The following is a 24,585-nucleotide window of genomic DNA, read 5'->3' as shown; positions in this document are numbered from 1 at the left end:
CTCTACTCTTTCAATTCATGTCATGCTGGTCCATTATTATTCCTCAAGCCTGTATGTGGCTGTGTTAGAAGAGGAAGAACAAAGGATGACTACTAAGCTTTTTATCCTCAAAATCTAGAAGCTAATTTGGGTTTATTAAGCAAGCATTAGAAGATGACACACAGAGGTTCCAGCTGCCAAGCTGTTGTACCTAGATTCCATGGCAGTAAGTGCTATATAAAACACACAGATAGATAGTGATATCTGCCTAATCCAAGTGTGTTTTTATCTGTTCTACTCTCTTAATTGTGTATACTTCAAAGTAGTCATGGAATAAAATGAAGTAACTGAGGAGCCATTCACATTCGGAACAATTGGTTAGGAATAAAGGCGACCTGACATCATAAAAAAATCATATTTCATTTACATTACCAATACATATTCAGCTGCATATCCCAGTTGCATCATCCGGCTCCCAAGAATGCATCATTCTGCAACGTCACAAGCACCATGCACCTACCATGAAGCATGGAGCATTTAGGCTGCAGGGAAGAATTGGTACAAGGTAGTAGTTTTGTATACTGCATGCTTTTCATTTAATTTTTTTTTGTGTAGAGTAATTTTATATTCTCTGGATAGTGTTGAAATTAACAGTCGGGGGAATGACTATTCCCTGACACTCCCTGACCTCATAAAGGTTCTCTTGAAGAGTAAATTTTGCCTTTGGACTGTACCAAATTACCTCATTTTTGCTGAGGACATTGCTTTGCTTAGATCAGCATACCTCCTAATGGAAGAAACAAGGCAGCTTTTGGCAGACACAGCAAAACAAGTTAGCTTGTTTATCAACAAGGAAAACACAAAATATATGGCTATCAATATCCCAAAAGCAACCATCAGAACAGACAGAGAAATACGAGAAGTAGTAAGTCATTTTACTTATGTATGGAGTGTGATGTGCAAGGATAATGACACCATGTTAGATATCAACCAACAAACATCAAAAGCAGTAAACAACTTTCATAAACTTGAAAAGATTTGGAAAGAGAAGCATAACTGAAACTGATACAAAAATACAAATTTTTAACACCAGTATCATGTCTGTCCTCAATTATGGAGAAAAGTCATGAAAATCTACACCAGAAATTGATAGATCATTCCAAAATAAACACCTCCAGAAGATCTTCAGAGTTTCTTGCAACATCAGAAAGTCTAAGGGTATGTCTACACTAGAAATGTAAGCTGACCTGTATCAGATCCACTTACAGCCACCATTGTAATTACTAGATAGTTCATATCCACACTACCTCCCTTGGGTCAGTGGTGCGCATCCTCACCTGGAGCGCTTCCAACCAACCTAAGAAGGGCAGTGTGGGGTGCTGAGAGGCTGGTCTCTCAGCTCCTCAGAGCCATGAAATTGACAAGGCTTCCCCAGCTCCCAGCTAGGTTGGGGGCCACCTGGGATTCTAGCCCTGGCTCTCAGCTGGGAGTGGGAATGAAGAAGCTGCCAGGGCTTTCTAGTCAATTTCATGGCCGTGAAACAGCCAATGTAAGGGACACAGTGTCTAAACAGACACTGCATCACCCTAACTACACTGACATAAGCCTTACACCGAGGGGTAGTCAGAATAATAGGGCACTTACACTGGTGGGAGGAAGGCTGTTGTGTAGATACTGACATAATTAGGTGGACATACACTGCCTTATGTTGACCTAACTGTGTAGTGTAGACCAGTCCTAAGTAGAGCAAACCAACCTAAAGCATCAAATGTGTAGAAAAGAGGATGATGGATATATTTAGGACATGCTACAAAGATGCCACCACCAAAACTTTCATGTCCAGTGATAATTTGGACACCACCTGGGAAGTGAAAAAGAGGACAATGTAGAGAAACACTGCACTGAACAATAGAGAAAGAAGCCAAATACCTCAGCATGACACTCAGAGGTCTGAGCAGACCAGCACAAGTGGTAGAAACTGCTGGACACCCTATGCACCTGAGGGTGCAGGAGGAGAGAGAGAAAAAAAGAAAAATGGCATGCACATAGTGTCTTGGGAAAAGATATCACTGGATCATGGACTTACGCACTCCCATTCCTCTTGCAAATTAATCAGTTCACACACTGCTTTTGGAGTTCCTTGCTCTAGAGAACCAGAAAATAAATAGTTTTCTGCAGCTCATGTATTGACTCTTCTTCTCTTGGACTGGATAATGGGGCAAAACTGGACTTACTACTGTAGAAAATGGATTTTTTTAAAAAAATAATTCACCTTTCAAAGCAACTGTTACTCAACTTGTTTTTCACTCATGCCAGTCAAACAGGCAAAGGTGGCTAATTGATTAACCTGGGGGTAAGAGGGTAAGAAGGGCTGAGACTGTAGAATAGCAGAAACGGACTATCAGATGACGGACTAAAAGTGATTGCCAAATGAGGGAGCGTCATCCTGAATCCTCAGCCACCCTTTTCAGGCTCTACTTTCTCTACATGACACAAAAGGATCTTAGGATATGTCTTCACAGCACTATTAATCTGGGCTCTTACCCAGGTTCTCCTCACACAAAAACACCTGCCCTGCGTTTGGAGATGCATTAAGACCGGGCTAATTTACACAGCTGGAAGCAGGTTTTAGACCAGTATCTGTTTTAACTCAGTTTGGAACCTGCCCACTTAGCAGCAAGAACATAAACAGAAAACCATTAGAGTGCGGATAGTCCTCAAAATGCTCTTCCCACCATTGTCCCAAAGCACAAACAAGTTCTCCTACAGCTGACACAACTGACAGGAAAAGATACCTAAAGCATCTCAGCATTTTCACACCCCTAAGAGATGCAGCTGGGTTGACCCAACTTTTCAGTATAGGCCAGCCCTACACTGTATAGGCCAGCCCTGAGAAATTAAGCTGCAAAAGTATAGAGGTCTGCAGGAGGGCAGCAGAAATTGAAATAATAAATCAAAAGACTTGGGAAGGGTGACTCTGTGTAATTAAAAGAAAAGGCTAATGACTGGGAGTAGTCCCTGATAACCTAAAGATAAACAAAGAGGTACTAAAGAAAGAGGATAAGAAAACGGTCACTCAGCCTAGCCACTTCTTGTTTTTCTCTCTCACGGAAAGTGTATAAGAAACTTGTTCACCTGTTTCAGAATGTTACATCCTGAATTCTTCTATACTATTTGGTTTGAGGTTCTTTACAGAAGTAAGAGTCCATGCATGCAGATCCATTTGCAGGATAAGGTCTTAAATGAGAATACAAAGAAAGATGACAAAAGTTTTGTATGACCCGTCCTGAATAAAATTATTAACTTCTGTGCTGCACTATCCCCTGTTCATTTTAATAGAAGTTGAGCTACTAACAATCTACAGCCTGAGATCTGTTGTCACTACACTTAACTGAACAGAAAGCAAAGCACTATGTAAAAGTAAAATGCTATATATTATGTTTATTATTACCATAATAATAATAGAGCAGATTTCAGCCTGGTGGTAACAGCTGTTCCCCCGTAACCCTCTTCCCCCCCCCCAAAAAAAAAAAAAAAGGGTTAGGAATCACTGCAGCAGGAGGAACACAAATAAATTAGTTTCCATTGGAAGTTCAGTGCTTCCCAAATGTTGCAGGTAATGTTGCAGACAGTTTAATGTCAGTGTTATCTCGGTCATACTCTAATGGATTTCAGTATGGAAAATAAGATACTCCTAAGAATTACTCCTACTGTAGCATTAAATTAGTAACTGATATAGAATCAATGATTGAAGGGTTTTTGTGTAAGCAGAACTTCTCGACTGAAGTCAGCAGAGGAAAAAAAAGCATTTTTCAAAACTGTTTAAAGACTAATGTTATGTTTTTATGCAATAAAACAGAAAACAATTTAAATGGCTCTTTAAATAATCAGACTCATTACATTGCTGAGGGTTTCCTCATTTCACAGATGGAGACCCTCCAGTGGTAGCTGATTCTTTACTGGTGCACGCTTCTGCTCTGTAAAATGCTTGAGGATACTTAATAGGACAGTGCTATCATTTGGAACAAGAAGGTCTATTAAACTTGCCCTGATTTGCTTCCTTTCATGTTATAATGCAGTTGATCACGTGTACATGGGTTTGCATATGTTGTGATGGTCAGAAGATGTAAGAGCAGGAGCAGCCAAGTCATTAGGACTTCAACAAAACACTTGGAAAATGTCTGACTCCTTTCTCTGAGTAATCATAAATCAAGTGGCTGTAATATGTGGTTAAATCAATGTTATTTCCTTCTATATGTTACATTAAGGTAAGCCAGTAAAAAAATTATATATAACACATCATAATAAACAATTTAACCACAGAAGGACAGCACTGCTGGAATGCTCTATATGTCTGCAGAGAAAACAGCTGTGCAGTACATGTTTTCAAGATCTTTTAGACCAGTGGTTCTCAACCAGGGGTACACAGAGGTCTTCCAGGGGGTATGTCAACTCATCTAGATGTTTGCCTGGTTTACAACAGGCTACATAAAAAGCACTAATGAAGTCAGTACAAACTAAAATTTCATATGGACAATGACTTATTTATACTGTTCTATATACTATACACTGAAATGCAAGTACAATATTTATATTCCTATTGATTTATTTTATAATTATATGAAAAAATGAAAAAGTAAGCAATTTTTCAGTAATCATTTGCTGTGACACTTTTCTATTTTTATATCTGATTTTGTAAGTAAGTAGTTTAAGTGAGGTGAAATTTGGGGGTACACACGACAAATCAGACTCCTGAAAGAGGTACAGTAGTCTGGAAAGGTGGAGAGCCACTGCTTTAGACACTTGACTCTAGGAAACTTTGCTGACTTCAGTAGTGGAAATTCAAATACTGAACATGAATCAAAGCCTAAGGGCTGGTCTACACTGGAAACTTGCATCAGCATAGCTACGTCTCTCAGCACATGAAAACTCCTGAGAGACCTGAAAGACAGTTATCCCAATCTAACCCCCCGTGTAGCCAGTGACAGGTCAACAAAAGACTTCTACAGTCAACCTAGCTACCATCTTCTGGAGGCAGATTACCTATGCAGACAGCTGAACTCAGCCGTTGGCAGAGATAGTAGCTGATAAGTGTAGACATGCCCTAAGGCTTGGTTTGCACTGAAATGTTCTAACTGTATAGCTACATTGGTCAGGAGTATGAAAAAACAGAGCCAGAGGCCTCTGTGGTGCCTTCTAAGCAGCCCCATAGAACGTATCTCACTGCTCTCCCTGCCGGACCCCTGCAGGAAAGGCCATGGCGGGAGGAACAAACAAGCAGCAGCCCCAAGAGCAGAGACTGAAGGTGAGAAGAGCCAAGTGCCATCCCATCCCCCCTCAACAACCAGTCAGGCTCTCCAGTCAGGTCCTACAGTTTCCACTCTCTTCCCTCAAATGCCCCCCCAAACCCAGCTATCCCCATCTTCTTCCCCAGGCTATCCAGTTACCTCTCTTGGACACTCCCACAAACCTAACTCCTCCCAACCATCCTCCTTTCTGGACATCCCAAACCCAGCTTCCCTCAGCCACCCCACCTAGCCCCTCTCCCCCTGCTCTTCACTCAGATAGCCCCACAAAGACATCTGCTCTGGCTACCCCACCCCCAAGACAGTCACCTCCTACTTTTCAAACACCCTTGAGCACACACTAACTTGCCACAGCTACCATGTTTTGTGCTGCTCCATTTCTTACCCCTGCCACAGCTTGAGGCATGGCATATGGAACTTAACTTAAAGTTCATAGTCATTTGTAAATAACTCGTCTAAAATGTCACATCTGAAACTGCATGAGGACTTGGCCATTGTGTATGGTGTAAAAACACAAGAGGCAAAGCAGCTGTCCTTCTTTCCAGGAAGCCCACACAACTTTCACACACAGTTGTTTCTATTGTGGACTTTAATCAGACAAAGGGTAAGAATTGGATGTTAAGCTAATTTTTGTAACCCCTGATAAACTTTTCCTTTGTTTCTAGTGCATTTGGTAATCGCCTACCACAACACCTCAGTACTCCCACTTGGAGTCTCATTATTAAATGCAGGTATTGAATTGCTCCTTCCAAAAGAGATACATCGGCTCATTGTTACACTTCTCACTTTTCATAGACTACCTGGAAGCAGGAGTTTCATTGACATTTCGTGAGGATAACCCTCCATGTGCCAGAATCAAAGCAATGGTTTAATCTGGTATTGTAAAACACATGCATACTCTTTATTACTATTCTTAATCTGTGCATAAGTGAAAGGGGAGGTTGTTTTGTTTTTTGTTGCTAACTTCCATTCTTACATCACATGTGCATCAAGTACAAGATATGTTCTCACAGGCTTATGCAGGGTAAATAGCAGAACACTGAACTATCAGACAGCGCTGCATTTGCCTGCTGGCCAATATCAAGAGACCCTAGCAGGCAGGAAAATCCACTCTCAAGCCTTGATCACAAGTTAAGATTCAGAAAATGTAAGCGCTATCCAGCCTTCGCAGGACTAACCGCTTCACAATGTTATCACGGTCTTCAAAAGGTTAACTCTCCCATGACTTCAGTGGAACCCTGGTACTAGTTCCTTCATAATGAAATCTGTTTCAAACAGCTTAAAAAAATACACTCATGAAAGTTCAGGAACTCCTCAAGATTCAGACCCAAATATTACCATTTTAAATATGAGACTCAAGTTAATTCCTAATAGTCTCACCTAAATTGGCATAGTAATATAGATTCCTAGTTACATTATCCAGCAAAAATCAGGAAATTCCATATTTCCATCTCCTAGACTACTATCCTAAGCAATTGGGGTAGCCCTGCAAGGATTCAATTACCTGGCACTGTATTGGTCACCCGGAACTGACTAGCTTTAAATCTCCTTGGTTGAGGACTATCCCTCACTGATCCTTCAGCATCTCAGTAGGCACTCAACTCCACATAGTCTTCAATGGCAATAGGACAGTGCCAATAGGAAAGTGTTGCTACCATTATACAAGGCACTGGTGAGACCTCATCTGGAATACTGTATGCAGTTCTGATCTCCCATGTTTAAGAAAGACCAGTGCAGAGAAAGGCTACTAAGATGATCAGAGGAATGGAGAATCTGCCTTATGAGAGGAGACTTAAGGAGTTTGGCTTGTTTAGTCTAAAGGATGAGGGAATATATGAGATACATCAGAGGGATGCATACAAGGCAGGGAGACAAGTTATTTAAATTAAGGACCATTGCTAGCACAAGAACAAATGGATATAAACTGTTTACCAATAAGTTTAGGCTTGAAATTAGATGAAGGTTTCTAGTCATCAGAGGAGTGAAGTTCTGGAACAGCTTTCCAAGGGGAGTAGCCGGGATAAAAAAAAACAACTAACTTTTTTCAAGACTGAGCTTGATAAATGCATGGAGGGGATGGTGTGATGATATTGCCTACAGAGGCATATGACCCATCCGCAACTGTTATTAGCAAATATCTCCAACAGCCAGAGATAGGGGAAAGCTCTGAGTTACTACTGAGAATTTTTTCCCAGGTGTCTGGCTGGTGAGTGATGCCCATATGGCTCAGGGTCCAACTGTTCACCGTTCTTGGGGATGGGAAGGAATTTTCCCTCAGGTCAGATTGGCAGAGACCCTGGGAGGGGCGGGGGAAATTAACTTTCCTCTGCAGTGTGGAGCACTTGCTGGTTTGAACTTCAGCCACAGGTCATGGGGACTACTACAGGAGTGAGTGGGTGACATCCTGTGATCTTTAATGTGCAAAAGGTCAGACCAGATGATCATGAGGGTCTCTTTTGGCCTTAAACTCTGAGTCTATGAGACAGTTCAGCCAGGGCTCATTTTTTTAAATTTTGTCACACCCCTTAAAACTCTTGCACTGTAGTCTCTGTTTGCTAGACAAAAGTGGAGAGATGTTGAGAAGGAAAGATGAGGGAACAGCTAACATGACAAAGAAAACAATTATATCTGCTAATCAACCCATGGGACTCAGACCTAACCGGTCCCTGAACTCCCACATCACAAACAGAACCTCCTTTTCAAGGCCCTATCTTCACTGGGCTAGGAGAGCCTCATTTGGGGGGATGGGAATGGCAGTAATGTTCTTTAAGGTAAGCATACAATTCAATGAATGAAACTTAATCAGCTCAATGTAGAACATTCTTATAATTGTTCAAACACAAATACAGTTATTAAATGAAGTTTACCACTCAGTCAGCACTTTAGGGGCCGGGACTTAGCCCTCTTTTATGTTTGTGCAGTCCTTAGCGCATTGTGGTCACTACTAGGAACAAACATTAAGAATTTGTAATAGCATCTCTGCAATATCAATAGCAGACAAGCTCTGCAATTCTTGATGGCATTGTGGTCTTAGCTGCAGAACAATCGTTTTCTACAGTTTTCCTTGCAAGTCAAGACCTGAAAAAAAAGTCATCTTAACTTTTGCCGTCATTCAGTGGCAAATGCCTCAATTCCGCAAACACAAAACTGCTGACTTTTACTCACTGTGGAGTATTCCTACTGATTTCAGTAAGGCTCCACTGAGTGGGGTCTGCCCATAAAAAGCAGCTTGCAGGGTCAGGGCCTAAGTCTTCAACACATAAGCAACTCTATGGATTCCTTCAGAACACTGACTATGTAAGGTGGATTTTACTTTGTAAAGATTTTTCTCACCACTAGACTGCAAATCCTCATCTTGCAAATTGCAGAGAAGATTCTTCCATCATTACGAGTTCCATGATTTTCTTTTTAGTGTTTTGCATCCCAATCCTGCAACAGAGCCTGATCAACTTTATGCAACCACATGTGCATGTTAGGGGTGCACCCATGTGAATACCTTTGGAGGACTGGGTCCTTAATTATTAGTCATGGATTCAAGAACCTTGTTTCGTATGACTAACAGTCTCATGACAACCTACTTTTACAAACTGCTTTTAGATTTTCCCCCCTCCATTTACAACTTGTGATGTCTCACAAGATGCAAATTATATATAATCTAAATGACTTTTCAAAGAACTCCTTTGTTTCCATTCTTGTGGATAAAATAAACAGAAAGATGTGGAAAAACTGAAGATTAGTAGCTGCTATTTTAATTGTTTAGAAACCACTACATGCATTTTTTAAAATTATGTCCCAGTACATTATACACTCAATTTATGTACACTTTAAAAAAATTTCCTTTTTGCTTATATCCTCTTAGAAGCTGCAAAACGTTTTACCTACTATTTTTGTCCTATATTATTTAGCAACCACAGATTTTTATATGCATTAGTTTTGGCTCTCCTGTTTATGTTCTCTGTAAAGTAACAGTCCATGTATCAGTATCATCAATTACATCTGGCAATTTCTGGGAGTGAGGTTTGTATGCTAGCTTTTGCCTTTTCTGTTAACATATACCGCAGCAGGGCAAAATTTCAAGAATCAACCAATGCTTTTTTGTTGTTTTTTTTCATACCATGAACTACCATAAAAATTAAAAATCACTTTTTAAAGGTCTCAGCAAAAAAAAAAAAAAATATATATATATATATATATATATATATATATATATATATTTTTTTTTAAACAGAAAGAATTCAAATTAGCAGGATCTTTTCCCCTCCAGCTGATTTAAAACATTCCAAAACACATTATAGGAAGACCTTATCAAATATATTCTTCTTTCTATTCTCCAGTTATTTCTGTGACAGAATAAACCAAATGAGCAAAAGCTGCTCACAAGCCCACATTGCTATTTATGATGTGACCCAAAGCTTCTTTCAAGTAACATCAAAAGTCACCAAAAAGTAAAAAAAAAAAAAAAAAAAAAACCCACCACTAGGAGTCTGCAATACCAGCAACACAGATTTATTTATGTTTTGCATTTATGCTCAAGCCCATACCTAGAATAGGAAAAGGACCTTTGTTTTAATTCACTTAGGTGTAACAGAGTATGTGAATTATATTCTCGGATTAGATCAGAATGGTAAATGAATAATTTGAACTAGAAGCCACATTCTCCACATTTCGGTTCATTCAAGTTTCAATGTAAATACCTTTGATACTTAAAAGGTGATCTGAAAAAGACTTTAAAACAAGAAATGGTGCTTGTGCTTTTTTTTTTTTTTTTTTTTTTTTTTTTTAATTAAATAAACTTCTTTATACCATATGAAGATATCCTGAAAATTTTGGTTTGAGGGTGCTTTTGGTTTTTTTTGGAAACAAGTTTTACCTTAGAAACATCAGCAGTGTCAAGTCTGGTCTTCCCTAGTTTTGCTGGTGATCCTTCCGGGTGTCACAGAAAATGGGTCCTGTGAGCTCTCACACTTTTTATCCATATGTAGCCTACATCATTACTCAACCATGTAAGTTATAGAAATGTAACATCTTCCATCCCCCTGAACAGTCTGACTAAAAATCCCTGCCATTTCCAACTGCTCAGCCTTCACTCACTTGACTCTTGTGATACCATAATTTCACTAGTGCTCCAGTCAAAGGGCTTATCTAGACTTGGAAAAGTGGTTGAGGTTAAGTCAGGGTTAACAAACACATTTTAGCTAACATCAACCCCTTTCCCCAACACAGATGCAGGTTTAACCACTTTTACCTTGATGTAACTAGCTGAGATTCACCCTAGAAGGGAGCCTAAGATCACAGAGGTAAAATGTGGTGACCTTATTCCCTAGTATAAATGCAGTTTAGGGTTAAGGTGAGGTTAAAAGAGGGTTCTACTGTCCTCCATCCTTTTGTTTAGATATCTTCTGTTCCTCCTGCAGGACAGACCCTCAGACGCAATTCTGATGTCTGGTCTCTATGTGGCAGGTTCCCAGCCACTTTCTGTATGGAATCTAACATTCTTTCCCACTCACAGTCTGAAAAGCTGCTTGAACTAAGATATTTGCTGGTTTGCAAAACACTCCTTTTTTGCAAGGTCCAAACATTTCTACAGTGGTACATTTTTATAACGCACCACATCACATAAGGAAAAAAGAAGAAAACCTCCCCATTTCAGGTGGCAAATATAATCTGCCTTTGCTTGTTTTACTTTGGTTGCTATCAGTCTCCCCACCCATGCTGAAAATGAACTGTACAGACTGGTTTTCTGCACCTTCCCACAGTTATCTTCAGCAGCAGTGCGCTGCAAGCTCTCTCACAACAGTGCTGTGCTTGCCAACCGCCACGGGCTCAGAGGTTAATGACTGACCAACCTGATTGCTTTCTATAAAGAGGTGACCGGCTCTGTGGATGTGGGGAAAGCAGTGGACGTGATATACCTTGACTTTAGCAAAGCTTTTGATACGGTCTCTCATAGTATTCTTATCAGCAAGTTAAAGAAGTATGGGTTGGTTGGATGAATGGACTATAAAATGGATAGAGAACTGGCTAAAGCATAGGGCTCAACGAATAGTGATCAATGGCCTTTAACTACCTGAAAGGGGGTTCCAGGGAGGATGGAGCTAGGTTGTTCTCAGTGGTGGCAGATGATAGAACAAGGAGCAACGGTCTCAAGTTGCGGGGGGAAGGTCTAGATTGGACTTTAGGAAAGTTTTTCACTAGGAGGGTGGTGAAGCACTGGAATGGGTTATCTAGGGAGGTGGTGGAATCTCCATCTTTAGAGGTTTTTAAGCTGCGGCTTGACAAAACCTCACTGGGATGATTTAGCTGAGGTTAGTCCTGCTTTGAGCAGGGGGTTGGACTAGATGATCTCCTGAGGTCCCTTCCAACTCTATGAGTCTATGACTCATTTTTGAATCACAAAAGTAATTCCAGCTTAATTCTTTTGCATGAAATACATTGATCAATAAATCAAGAAAGGATGATGAGGCCACATTAGTTATCTACCCAGTTATAAACGATACATGCAGTTGAGGTACATTACCTATTTCTTGTAATGTCATGGTTAACAACAGATAAACTCTCTTTCACAGAGTTTATTAGGGCAAGTATAAATGCTTGAAATCTACTTTTTACATTTCAGTTATATGAAGCCATTTTTAGCAATATTTTCACAGTTTCCATTTCTGCTCTAGTTTATGTGACCCAGAACACAGCCTAACATTCTATCTTACAGTATTAAAGCCTAACATGTTCTAGGACCCGGTTACAAACCTGATTGCCTGGTTAGTGATCAAAAGAGTTAAAATTCAGTTTAGTCTCATTCATCTAGGTGTAACTGAACAGTATCTGACCAAATGATTTAACAGCCTTGCACTCCAACACTTCTGTGGGGTTCAGTAAAATGGTTAAAATACAATCTGGTCCCATCTGCACAGGCACCATTTTTTAACTGTCAAGCATTACCAAGTTATTGCTGGGTCTCATTTATAGCGTAGATCCTACTAGCGCAGAGAGGACAAAAGAGTGAATGGAGGTCTACCTGAACAGAAAACAGTATCCATTCTGTTAAAGGAACCAACTTGAGAAAAATATCTCCCTTCCTCCCAGCACTCACACACATGCACACACACTCCCATTTCATTGATTTGTTATTATATGAAAGTTACTTTACTCAAACGTATTTTCCCCCACATCTCATCTTAGAATTAAAAAAAAAAAAAAATTGTCACGCATTTGAATAAACTTGCAAGAAAATTCAAAGTTTTCAAAACCATACAGAGGTTATAACTAACATATATTGTTGTAATTATTTAATTTTGCAGGGGTGTTTCCATAATCTAATCCACATGCATACTAAACCAATTCATCTGTTACACCCTACATTTTTTAAGCAGACACTTCAATCACTTTTTCCATTAATCTACAAAAATTCATTAAAAAAATCCATTTCAGCACATAACTGAGTGTTGAACCATGACTCATCTCCTTCCCCTCCAAAACAATTACACTTTCAAGTCCCTAGAAGGATAGTCCAGAGAGTTAGACAAGCTCACTTTTTGAATTACTTGCTTAGACAGATTTACAATACACTCCACCCAGCAATACAATTCACAATCCAGGTCACATAACAGACTGCATTTCAGCCAATTCTTGTACCCGTAACTGACTAGAACAGGAAGCATATGGCACCCTCTAATTAAGGTCAGAGCAGTTCAGTGGAAAGACTTGAAAGTGACCCAACATCAAATTCATGGTCAGTCTAGGGAGGATCCCAGTTTCCCACAATGCTGCAAGTACACAAGAGTTGTTCTTTGTTGGTTTACCTTTTTACCTCTCTCATGGCTACAAAGATTACTCTAATCGAAGAAGTTTAGAGAAAAACATTTCTCTATTTTTCAGTTGTTTACACAGATTGATAACTCTTAAGGGATCGTCGTCATCAATGTTTGCCATCATCATCAGTCAGTTTCCCGTGTTGCTCGTATAGGTCTTTTATAGAGCAATGAGAGAGAGAAAAAGGTTAGAAAAAAATTCCTTGTAAAGCCATGAAAAGTGACAGAAAGGTTCAGGGGGAAGTATACAACCTGAAACTACTTACAACTTATTCTTACAAATCAATTACAAATCAAGTTGACTGTATCCCTTTAATGTATTTCAAGATGAAAGGTTAAAGAGCAGAGTTGTTGCCAATAGGAAATAACTGAATGTATATAATTTTTAAATGTGTTTCTAAAAAGCAGAGTTGTTTCAAATAAAACATATGTGAAACTGATCCTCCAACAGAATCCTACTGAGCAAACTGAACTACCAAAGGACATATAATTGTTCACAACAATGAGAACAATAGGGTAAATATTTTTGCTATTAGAATAGTTCCTGGTCTTGTAATCAAATAATTTCAAGTTTCAACCAGTGTGGATATACCGTGGATTAGTTACCTGCCATTTGAAACTTAGGACAGCCAACAATCCTGGAATTCTCTCCAAATTGATGCAACTACAGCTACAAAGAGAAAAAATCAAAATGTGTAAACTTTAAAAAGGACATCATTGAAATCACTGCTCTTTGTCTGAGATTTAGATGTCCACCATGTCACTTTAAATATATTTTTATCATAACTTGGAGCCAAATGCAACAGAAAGTTAAGTAAAATATTATGGTGATAGTCATTCATATTTTCTTTTGATTACTTGAAACATACACAGAGCTGTATTTCTAGAAAAAAGGGAGTAAATAACTGCAACAACTCAGGAGTGCTGCACTGTCTGTGTGCATTTCCCAGTGCAGGCAGCATTTTATAGAAACTACTCAGAAGGACAGGCCTTTTCAGCAGGGTTTCCTATGACTGACACCTTTTTCTGCTTCCAGTAAGACTGCATGTGGTAAAGAATACAACCCTGAAGTGACAGGTTGACATGCATTTCAACAAGGTGGCGTTATTCACAGAGGGGGAAAAAAATCAAGCTGTATGTTATTATGCTAATAAGTTCTTTTAACAAGACCATCTTTAGAACTCATAAAAAGGAGCATAAAGATAAGATAGGCTAATAAATATCCCCTTCCTTCTTATGCAGATTTGCAATTTTCTTGGTAGAATCTTGTTACCGAGCAAATAGGGTGAATATAAAGTCCTAAAAACAAAAAAAATTAAATGATTGAAACAATTAAGTCGCACACTCATAAAAGGCTGCCAGTATCACGGGATGGCAAAGAGCAGGAAACTGTTTGTTTGAACAGTTGGGAGTTAAGGTCCAATCTTAGAAAATCGTTGGCAAGTTAACCGAATTAAACCAGCAGAGTCGAAAGAGGCAAAATTGTATCACTGAGAACCACATCCAGAGCTTTGAATGAGGCACCTAATCTATTCCCAGCTATACAGAATTTGTACTCCATGATCCCCTTCAGCATCAAGATCTTAAAAAAAAAAAAGACACATGAAAGACATTGCAAGATGAAACTCACTCCGGGAAGAATGTGTTTATTTCTGACTGCATTGATGCAAGACCATCTCATATGCAGTAGATTCTATTTATGAACTGAACTGAAAACTCCTTACACCAAGAATCAGTTTTGCATTTGCCTGAGCAACTCATTACAGTACATAAAACTCATGGCCCCTAAAAAGGTTTGGGATAACTAAAATGCAAAAGAATCTGTATAAAAAGTAAATATTTTACACAACTCAACTTACCTATGTCTACCAGGAAGGTAGATACAGAGGCTACTGTCAGACACAGGACACTGAACTAGACACGCCTCTGCTTTGAATTTTCACATGCTGTTGTATAGCTAGTGGATCACACAAGCAGGCACCATGAGCACCCTAGCCTAGGGCATAGGTCAGACTCAGTTGGGCCTTGCAATTCTTCTGTGCATGTGGGGGAAAATGGTACAATTCAGAACAAGGGGAGAAGGGACAGAGAAACACAAGAAGCGGGACTATAAGGGCTAGTGGACAGTCAGCTGTGAAGTACTGAGATATCATGAAGCAATTTCAGCATTAGGGTATATTTACACTGCAACCCAGAGCATGCTTCCCAGCCTGGTAGACAGACATGAGCTACCTCTGATCAAGCTAGCGTGCTAAAAATAGTAGTGTGGCTGCAGCAGTACAGGTGGCAGCTCACGCTAGCCACCGAAGTACAAATCACACCCGACCTTGTGGGTATATTTGGGTGGCCAGCCCGCCAGCCCACCATGGCCACATTGCTATTTCAGCATTGCTGGCTTGAGCACAGGTAGCACACACCTATCTAGCCACACTGAGACACACACTCCCAACTTCAGTTGTAGACATACTCTTAGAAAAAGAAGAGAGTCTTCCTAACAGTTTGTTTTGTTTTTTTCAATATTTGAGTTTAATACAAGGAACTGGCAAGAAGTTTAGTCTAGTGGTTGTTTGTTTGGTTTTTTTTTTTTTTTTTTGCCTAAACCAGTTTAATCCAACCCTAGCTCATAAGGTCAAATGTCAGCTTTTTTCAGAAAAAAAATTAGGGTGATCTATAGCATTCAAAGGAGTCACCCTCTACTCAGTCAAAGCCTGGAAAATTTACAGATCTGTGTATTTGCTACAAACAGCCAAACCACCATCAAACCATGCAGTTAAAGCACTGCAAATGACAGCAATTTAAATATGATTCTGAAAAAGATTTGGGGGTTGTGGTGGATAATCTGCACATAAGATTCCAGTGCAACGCTGTGACCAAAAGGGCTAATGCAATCCTTGGATGTATAAAACAAGGGAATCTTGAATAAGTAGAGAGATTATTTTACCTCTGTATTTGGCACTGGTGCAATTGCTGCTGGAATATTGTGTCCAGTTCTGGTGCCCACAATTCAAGAAGGATGTTGAGAAATTGGGAATGGTTCAAAGAGCCAGAAGTATGATTAAAAGGATTTAAAAACATGCCTTTTATAGTGATAAAATAAACAGATTGAGCTCCTTCAGTCTAACAGAGAGGAAATTAACAGGGTGACTTGACTACAATCTTTAAGTACACCCACATGGGGAACAAATATTCTATGATGGGCTCTTCAATCTAGCAGACAAATGTATAACCAGATCCAATGGCTGGAAGCTGAAGCTAAACACATTCACACTGCAAATAAGGTGTACATTTTTAATAGTAAGGGTAATTAATACTTGGAACAAATTCACCAAAAGGTCATGATGGATTCTCCGTCACTAGCAATTTTTAAGTCAAGATTGGATATTTTTCTAAAAGATATACTCTAGGAATTATTTTGGAGGGGGTGGGGATGTTCTGCAGCCCATGTTATACAGGAGGTCAGACTACTTGGTCTTGGAATCTATGAATTTCTGCTAAAGATCTCTCCCTTGTTTTTCCCCATCTTTTTCCTGTTTCACTTCCAGTCCTTTGATTTTTCAATCTATATCCTAAAAGGTCATTTCCACTGAAACTAACTTCTCTCTTTTTCACCCATTCAATGTTTCCATTTACTGTTTACTCCCTCTCTTTGTTTAAAGAAATGTTTCCTTTTTGAATGTAGCTTCTCTTCTCTATCTTCAGCATTTCCCCCCCTCTCTCTTCCCCTCCCCTCTCATTCCCTCTATCCTGAATCCCTCCCACCCCCATCCTCTTCTAACTTCCTGTCTCAGGGTCCTTTTGGGTAGGTGGCCAAATCACAGATCTTTCTAGATGAGGATTAGAAGAGCATTTTGATGGGTAAGCATGTGGCAGTAAGTTTGAGGATGTCACAATTTACTATACAATCCAATACAAGCAACAGCCTAATTACTTTATAACAGATTAGCAAAACCATAAGGCTTGAGAATTTGGGAAAAACCTGGAGACTGACAAGATAGTCACCTGGAGAGTGACAAGAATTTACAAAGATGATATGCCTTTAAAAAAATAAAAGTATTTCAGGTTGAGGGGAGAGAGTTAATAGGTTCTCTGCAATTAAGATTTTTAAAAAACACCACAGAATTCAGTACACTGATGCACATCTAGCACTTGACCAAGCAATTTGAAGCTATTTAACTATGAGAATTTATAGAAGTACACTATCCCTGTTCCCAGTTTGGACAGGCCATCCTTAGAAATTCATCCTCATGTAACGAGAGTAATTGAATCTGATCTACGTGCATACTCTGACAGTTACCATACTGAAATACTTGAAGGGCTGAAGAGCGAAGATTCAAAGGAATGCAACTCCCAGCTAGTCTCTGGATGAACTAAACTCGAGAGCTTTCACAAAAGCAGCGTTCATCAATTAACAGAACACCCAATGTCTTCTTCCCCCAAGCCTGTACTCTAGGAAAAACAGATATAAAAAAAGAGTCCTCAAGAACATCTTTTCTCAAGATGTAGAAAAGCAGGGCTCAAAATGTTCCTTCTGATCGACAGCCCAGGCTCAAGACAAGTCTGCCAAAAGTTTTCTAGCCCTGGCAGATCAAGAGATCTAACCTTCAAAATGACCTACTTTGATTAACATTTTGTTTTTATTTCACTTCAGCTTTAGTAAGATTCAAAAGGGCATCCCATCTCTCCAAAGTCTGTGGAGCATTGTTAGCCAAACTCTACAGAGTATGTCCAGAAATGTCTACTGACTTAAATGAGAGTGGATTGGTCTTTTCAAGATTAAGGGCCAAATGAGGATCTCATTTACACTGGCATCAATCGAGACCAACTCCATTGCTCCAAGTTTATGCAGAAGTAAGCAAAATCAGAATCTGATCACATTACTGTATTCTACTCGAAATGGGGGATTCCTTTTCTAAAATAGCACAGAAACATTAGTTTCTTGCTTTAACGGATCACAATCCAGCAGCAAAACACTGGGTCAAAACTGAAATTATATAAAAGCAGTGGGTCAAACTCTCTGCTGTTCAGCTGGTTTGAAGTCAACGGAACTGTGCCAATTTACATCAGCAGATAATCAACTTTCATATGTTAATCAGCGTGAGGCAAATTACTGTCTCAGATCTGACACCCTGACATAGCTAGAGTACCATCTAAAAAACTGGAATTCATAGATATGGGAGTCTTTAATCTGTCCCTGCTCTCCTGGTCTAGCTCTTTTGGTCCTGGTCCCATACCTCAGAGCACTGGAAATTTCAATTCATAAAGGAGTTTCAAACAGGAAAAGAACATGCTCTCAATTTTTTCTCTCCCCAAACTCCATCTAGGATATTTTCAGTTGTAGCAAATCTCATTCATGTGTCTCAAAACATTAAAAGTGCCTTTTTTCAACTCTGATTTTAAAAAAATCATTTCAGCAACTGTGCTGAAATAATAAGGGGGTAAAATTGTTAAAGGAAGTATGTATATCCAATATACTTCAAATCACAATAAGTAGAACTTTATTATATATGCTCAATTAGATCCAAAAGATCTAGTGTTTCTTTCAACTAAAAGGAAATGTTAGCAAGACTTTCCGATGTTGTCTATACTCACTTCTTATACTTTAAAATATATTTTCAAGGAAGCCAGCCCGTGAAAGAATAGACATAACATTAATAACTTTCATCACCAAGTAAGTTTTAACACTTCAGATTTAAAAAAAAAAATCATAGCCAAATGTGTTATGTGACTGGATTGTGTAGAAGCAAATGTTAACCAGCCACAATTCACATAATGCTTGCAGTAGAGTTGTGCCACAAATAGCAAATTGTAAATTACCCTCCCCTTGGACTGTTTCATACCATGCCTTTAATGACACAATGCTATTAGACTCAGCAAACTTAAACTGTGTTAATAAAAAAATGGCTAGCAAAAGATAAATGTACTTCCCTGTATCTCCCACTCACTTTGGCAAATATATTTGAGACTTAAACATGCACTAACCTGGTGGAAGAGAACAAGCCTGGGCATCTGTATTCCAAAGAAAAGCAAACTTATACTTTTTCCACAGAACCTTTTTGGCTGTCTGAATGCTCATGATCAAGCTTAATGTTTAAAAACAGGAAAAGTGAAGATGCAGAGGAAGTGCACACCAATAACAGCATGAAAATTGCATGCCGGGATTTTTGGAGGGGGGGGGGGGTCTGAGGAAAGAGTTGTTTTTTCTATGAGAGAATTGGACTTAAACCACAATGTGAGCCACTCAGGAAACATGTAAGCCTTGTACAGTTAAAGAACTGTGCAAACAATGCAGACTTAAACTAATTAAAAGGTATCTTCTGTTTAACAATTTACCAATATAGGGTTTGTATTCTTGACAAAAATAAACGTTATCTTCCTGTTTTCAAAGCAGTAGCAAGTTAAATTCTACATACTGAAGGTAGGAAAGAATCCATGGCAATTGTCTTCTGCTGTTCTAGACTGTTGAAATTTCATAGAACATCATTCCATGGCTCTACAAATATTCTTTTTAGTATTTAATTTGCAAACAGCTGTAATGATAATAAAATAAAACTTATCACTGACAGCACTTTTATTCTTAATTCTTTATAGCAAATTAACTAATCCTCAACATTCCTTTAAGGCAGGGAACAGTAAGTACTTTGATCAGTATTTCAAAGTAATGCAGGGGATTTAAGCATACATCTTCCATTAAAATTAATGGAAGATGTACAGCTAAACTGATCGAAAAAAATCTCAACCTTTGCTTACACCTAACATTACAGAGCTGAAATCCTCAATATGTAGAAATGCCAAGAAAGACGTCGGCAAGAAAAGTAATGTTTATTTTTAATAATGTGAGGTAGTATTATTGCTATAGTTAATGCTAGGTTAAAAATCATATTTGGTGCACAAGGTGTCCCTTCAAGCAGCACAGAGCATACAAGTCTCTGTCCTCCTTTTGGTGTTCTGAAGTCAACAGGCAAACAGAGCTCTGAACTCTGGAATTAGCTAATTAAATGTCTTTCAGATTAACTACAAAATATATTTGTAATTCAAAGCTAAACATTTTAGGATCTTAATCTGAATTTTTGTATTCACAGGGAAGGTAGCAAAAGGTAAGTACATTAAGATGAGATTTAAAACTATTATAGAAGAGTATATTACAGCCAGAGGGAGATCTCTATACAGAAAAGATAAAGTGATGCAAAAGAGGATGCCAGGAAATTTACTCTAGGTACTTGTATTAAAGTATATTTTAAGAATGGTGGCCACACAGCAATGTATTGGATTTCTTTATTAATACGTCAGACTGATGAGCTTCTCCTGAACAAGTTTTACCAAGACATATACTAGTTTGCCATTAAAAAAAAAATCTCATCCTGGTCAATTTTTTAATAAAAGAAAAATTATTTAAAACTAAAGGCCCATTACTACTAACAATTACACAAAGGACTAGGCCCATTCAGTTTCCATGTATCAAGTTATTGACATAGTTAGCTGTTTCCAGAGCCAGCCCCTAAATTTGAATCTAAGTAATTGTCTTAAATTGTACTTTAACAAGGAGGGGGGGTGTCAAGTGAAGAGGTAAAAAAGTGAGGCTTTATATTTAAATATACAAATGTGAAAATCAGTAGGAAGACATGAACAAACACTGAAATTAAATGGTAAAAGTTAACAAATACATTTTCTCCTCTTCGTGTTCTCCTAGGACCTAATTCACAGCTCATTAAAGTCAATGATTAAGGGCTTGATCCAAAGGCTACTGTAATATGGCTTCCCACCTACCGTGGACAAGTTGCTAGCTGCTGAAACTGTCATGAGCTGTATAGAAAGGAATTAGGACTCTCTTCATCCAATACTTTTCCAAGGCTGAAGGGTATGTATAGTTCCAGGATTTTAATATCTAGTTGCATATTGCACCTACTCCTTCTTTACCTCTCAGTAAAACGGGAAAAGAGGTCATTTCACATGATCCCTGTGCACTCTCTGGAGTGGGATTTTCAAAAGCACTCAGTATTGGCCTACCCCGCTCTCACTGAAGTCAATGGGAGTTTTAAAATGGACTTCAATGACAGCAGTTATGCCAACAATGAGCACTTCTGAATGTTCCCCCATGGTAATTTTTAAATTAGAGAAAATCATCATCATCATAAAATATTTGAAGAATAGAGGAGAAAGATTCCAAATACACATCGGCTGCTTCTTCCCTCAACACACACACCTATTCCCCTGGCTAGTTCATGGATGAATTTGTTAGGTTACAGACAACTAGAATTCCTGAGCTTTCGTTACTGGCATTGATTTAAAAAAACAAAAAACAAAAAAAAAACCACACACACACACACACACACACACTTTACAACAGAGATTTCTGCTGCTCAAAGGAAACTTCTACTTCAAAAATCCTACATTTTAATAAAGATGAATAGCGAAAATATCATTATTAGTAAAATGTAGTTTGGGACCCAACACATCTCTCTTTGCTGATAAGATGTAAGACTAAATTGTGTTAAATGTGATTTGCAAAGGAGTCACTTATAGAATTAGTAAGTAGCAGGAACAACAAGGCATTAAAATAATCTGAAGTCAAAATAAAGGAGGGCCTCTGACAAAATATAACATACTGAATGGGAAACACATACATCAACTGCAACAGCTGGTAACCAAGAAAGGGACATGCTGAGTTTTGGGAAGTTGCCTTAATACTAGAGCAAGGGGATTGTTTAAAAACAAAATCTTGAATCAGGGGTCCTCAAACTACAGCCCATGGGCCGCATCTGGCCTGCCAACACATTTTGACCGGCACACTCTCCGCTCCTTCCCCCTGGCCCTCTCCTACGTGGGCCCAGTGCGCCACTCCCAGCCCCAAGCAGCGCTGCGCAATGGCCGCTCCCATCCCCAGCCCCGCCCCTTCCCCACCCCTCTCCCACATGACGTGGACCCAGCCACTCCGGCCCACCACAAGTGCAAGACTGAGTGGTGTGGCTCTCGCAGCTGAAAGTTTGGGGACTCCTGTCCTAAGCGTTCAACACATGCAATCTAGCTACAAAGACTTCATTCATTCTAAGAGGATGGTCTCATTCCTACTACTACTGAATTCAACAGACCATTTATTTAACCGCTATCTGTCTAGGGTATCTACTCTCTTTTATTCATTCTGGTGTTGACAGCAGTAATCAAATTTTGTACATACCACTGGATCTATTATAGTCCAACAGTCACTGGCTGGCTGCCTAGTTTTCTTATCGTCCCACAAGATAAAAAAAAGTCCAAAGAGACCAGCTGAAACTACAGAGGAGTGAGGGTGTAAGAAGTGGAGCAAAGGCATTTGGTTCTCCCACAAGCGGAAACTAAATGTTTGACATACAGCTACCTATTACCAGGCAAGAAGAATGATATTCAAATAAAGTCAGACAAAAGCCAAGCACAAAAGCAAACCACCATTAATAAATAGTTTTTACAGGAATATAATCTTGAGGCACAGCTGAGTAGGGATTATTTTCCTTTAGAAAACGTTAACTCCACACTTAAAAAACAGAGTCTACACACACCAGTTCATATCATAGCCACAGGAAACAGAAAAAGGACAAAAAAAGAAGAGTTGTTAAAAAAAAAAAAAAAAAAAAAAAAAAAAAAAGAGAACATACTGCATCCTATTACTCTAAAGCAAGGGTGCCCAACCTACAGCCCACGGGCCATACACAAGCATTTCATAAGGCCTGTGGCCTGCTTCAACATGATAAGCTAACGGCCAATTCATTAGCATTGTGTCATCAGGTTTACATCATTTTAGTTTACACAGCGTGTAAATAGACAATACTGCACATAGAAACAACCCATCTAAATACATATGAAACAAGATGAACTTAAAATATAAATCAATAAAAGTGATTTTAAATCTTATTAAAACATGTAGAACATGTTTGGCCCATACAAGGTTGTACTCGGGTTTCTGTGACCCTCCTGTGTAATAAGGATGGGCAGCACTGTTCTAAGGCACATACACCATCACCAAGAGCACTCGCCATCCCAGCTCGAACATATATGAAATCAGGACAGGGGTTTCTTCAGCCTGATCCAAAAATAAAATTAAAAGTGAAAACTACAAACCAAGAGGATAGGTGTGGGGGGAAACAGAGTCTATAACTTACACAGTCTCTTGAAAGCATTACAGTCTTGTCTAAGATATTTTCCAGTTCCTTGCCTTCTGGTCTGGGAGCTTCTGGAGCTTGTCTGCTGCCTTAGCTAGGGAGGAGGGAGTTCCATCCTCTGTCATTGCATTTTTTTTTAGCCCTGTTCTACCATTTTCTGTCTACCTTACCTTATTGTGGGGTACATACACCTTATCACAAGCCCTTTACATTTATATATCATTGCAGCTGTCCTCACTAACACTGCCTTCTCTTCCAAAACAAAAAGCAAGTCAGCTAAGGATGGCATGCTTTATCGGGGAAAAGGAGGGAAAGAAGCGGGGCTTGACTTTCTTATAAGCAACATAGTTAGATGGCTAGTTGCTCATTTCTTCCTTTTTTGATGACATGGGGCCAAGAACGTCTTGCCCCAGTAGGAGTATATGAGCATTTTACTCTTTCCCTAGGGCCACTGTCCCAGCCTTCCTTTATCTCCACTTTATGTCCCCACCCTAATGAGCCCCTTCCTTCTCTGTCCTGTTTTACTGTGTGCTATTAACATGCCATCCCCCACAAGGTCTATTTATTATACCCTTTTAATTCACCACAACAATACTAAAAAGACACTTGGTCAGCAAGGCCAATCAAACAAGACATATTTCAAATTACTAGGCTAAGCACTTTTGGAGCTGTGCCGAGCCAGAAAAAAGCTAGGGGAAATATTGAAAAGGCATGGATGGGAATTTTAAACACCCTAACTTTAAATTTCCTGTCCACTCGCAGAAAAACAACTTCCATAAAAATTCTACCCTGGTTTGAAATGTTAGATGTGATGTTTCAGGGGAACTGAGTTCATTCCGGAGGACGTTGAGAGTTGATTATAAGGTTTAAAGTGGGAAGCAAGCTCACCATTACATTACAGAGCAGTTAATTCCACTGCAATAGTAAAAGGATTTCTAGTATCTCTTTTGAAACTTTCATTCAAATACCAGAATTTTGGGCCAATATAAAATACATTGCTCAACACTAAATAAAATTTATGAGGCATTATGATTTTCAGGTGCAAGGGTAAAAGGAACAACTTCAATCCTTTTCCACTCAGAACAGCAGTGCAGAGAGGGTAGTCAGCCTTGCAGAAGTTTAGCATTTTAATTGGCACAAAAAAGAACAAACAGCTTCTAATATGCAAAGAGAAGGGGAGCTGGTATCAAACATTTTTAGAATCCATAGAGCTCTAATAAAAGAGTGCTTCCACTGACTGATTCAGTTTCATTAATAACAGCACCAATGTAGCTGTGCAATAACACATAGTCAACTGACTCATTTTGCAAAATAAGAGGTAAATTATAGGTTGCAATGTATTAAACCTTTCAAGAATCCCCA

General features: G+C 39.1%; 1 protein-coding gene across 1 annotated transcript in view; it reads right to left on the bottom strand.

Annotated features, from left to right (window-relative positions):
* The window catches only part of UTRN (utrophin), a 503,387-nt gene extending 484,211 nt beyond the window's left edge, over positions 1-19,176 (bottom strand). Inside the window, exon 1 of the mRNA XM_067542236.1 lies at positions 19,073-19,176. Coding sequence (XP_067398337.1) covers positions 19,073-19,166 — 94 coding nt within the window. The 5' untranslated portion in view covers positions 19,167-19,176. The remainder of the gene's footprint in view (positions 1-19,072) is intronic.
* Between the last annotated feature and the right edge of the window lie 5,409 nt (positions 19,177-24,585).

Source organism: Emydura macquarii, unplaced genomic scaffold, assembly GCF_026122565.2.
Source record: "Emydura macquarii macquarii isolate MOO-44397 ecotype Brisbane River unplaced genomic scaffold, CSIRO-AGI_Emac_v2 contig_705, whole genome shotgun sequence".
NCBI classification, from domain to species: domain Eukaryota; kingdom Metazoa; phylum Chordata; order Testudines; family Chelidae; genus Emydura; species Emydura macquarii.
Note: the sequence above shows the minus strand (reverse complement) of the source record. Positions and strands in the feature narration are given on the sequence as shown.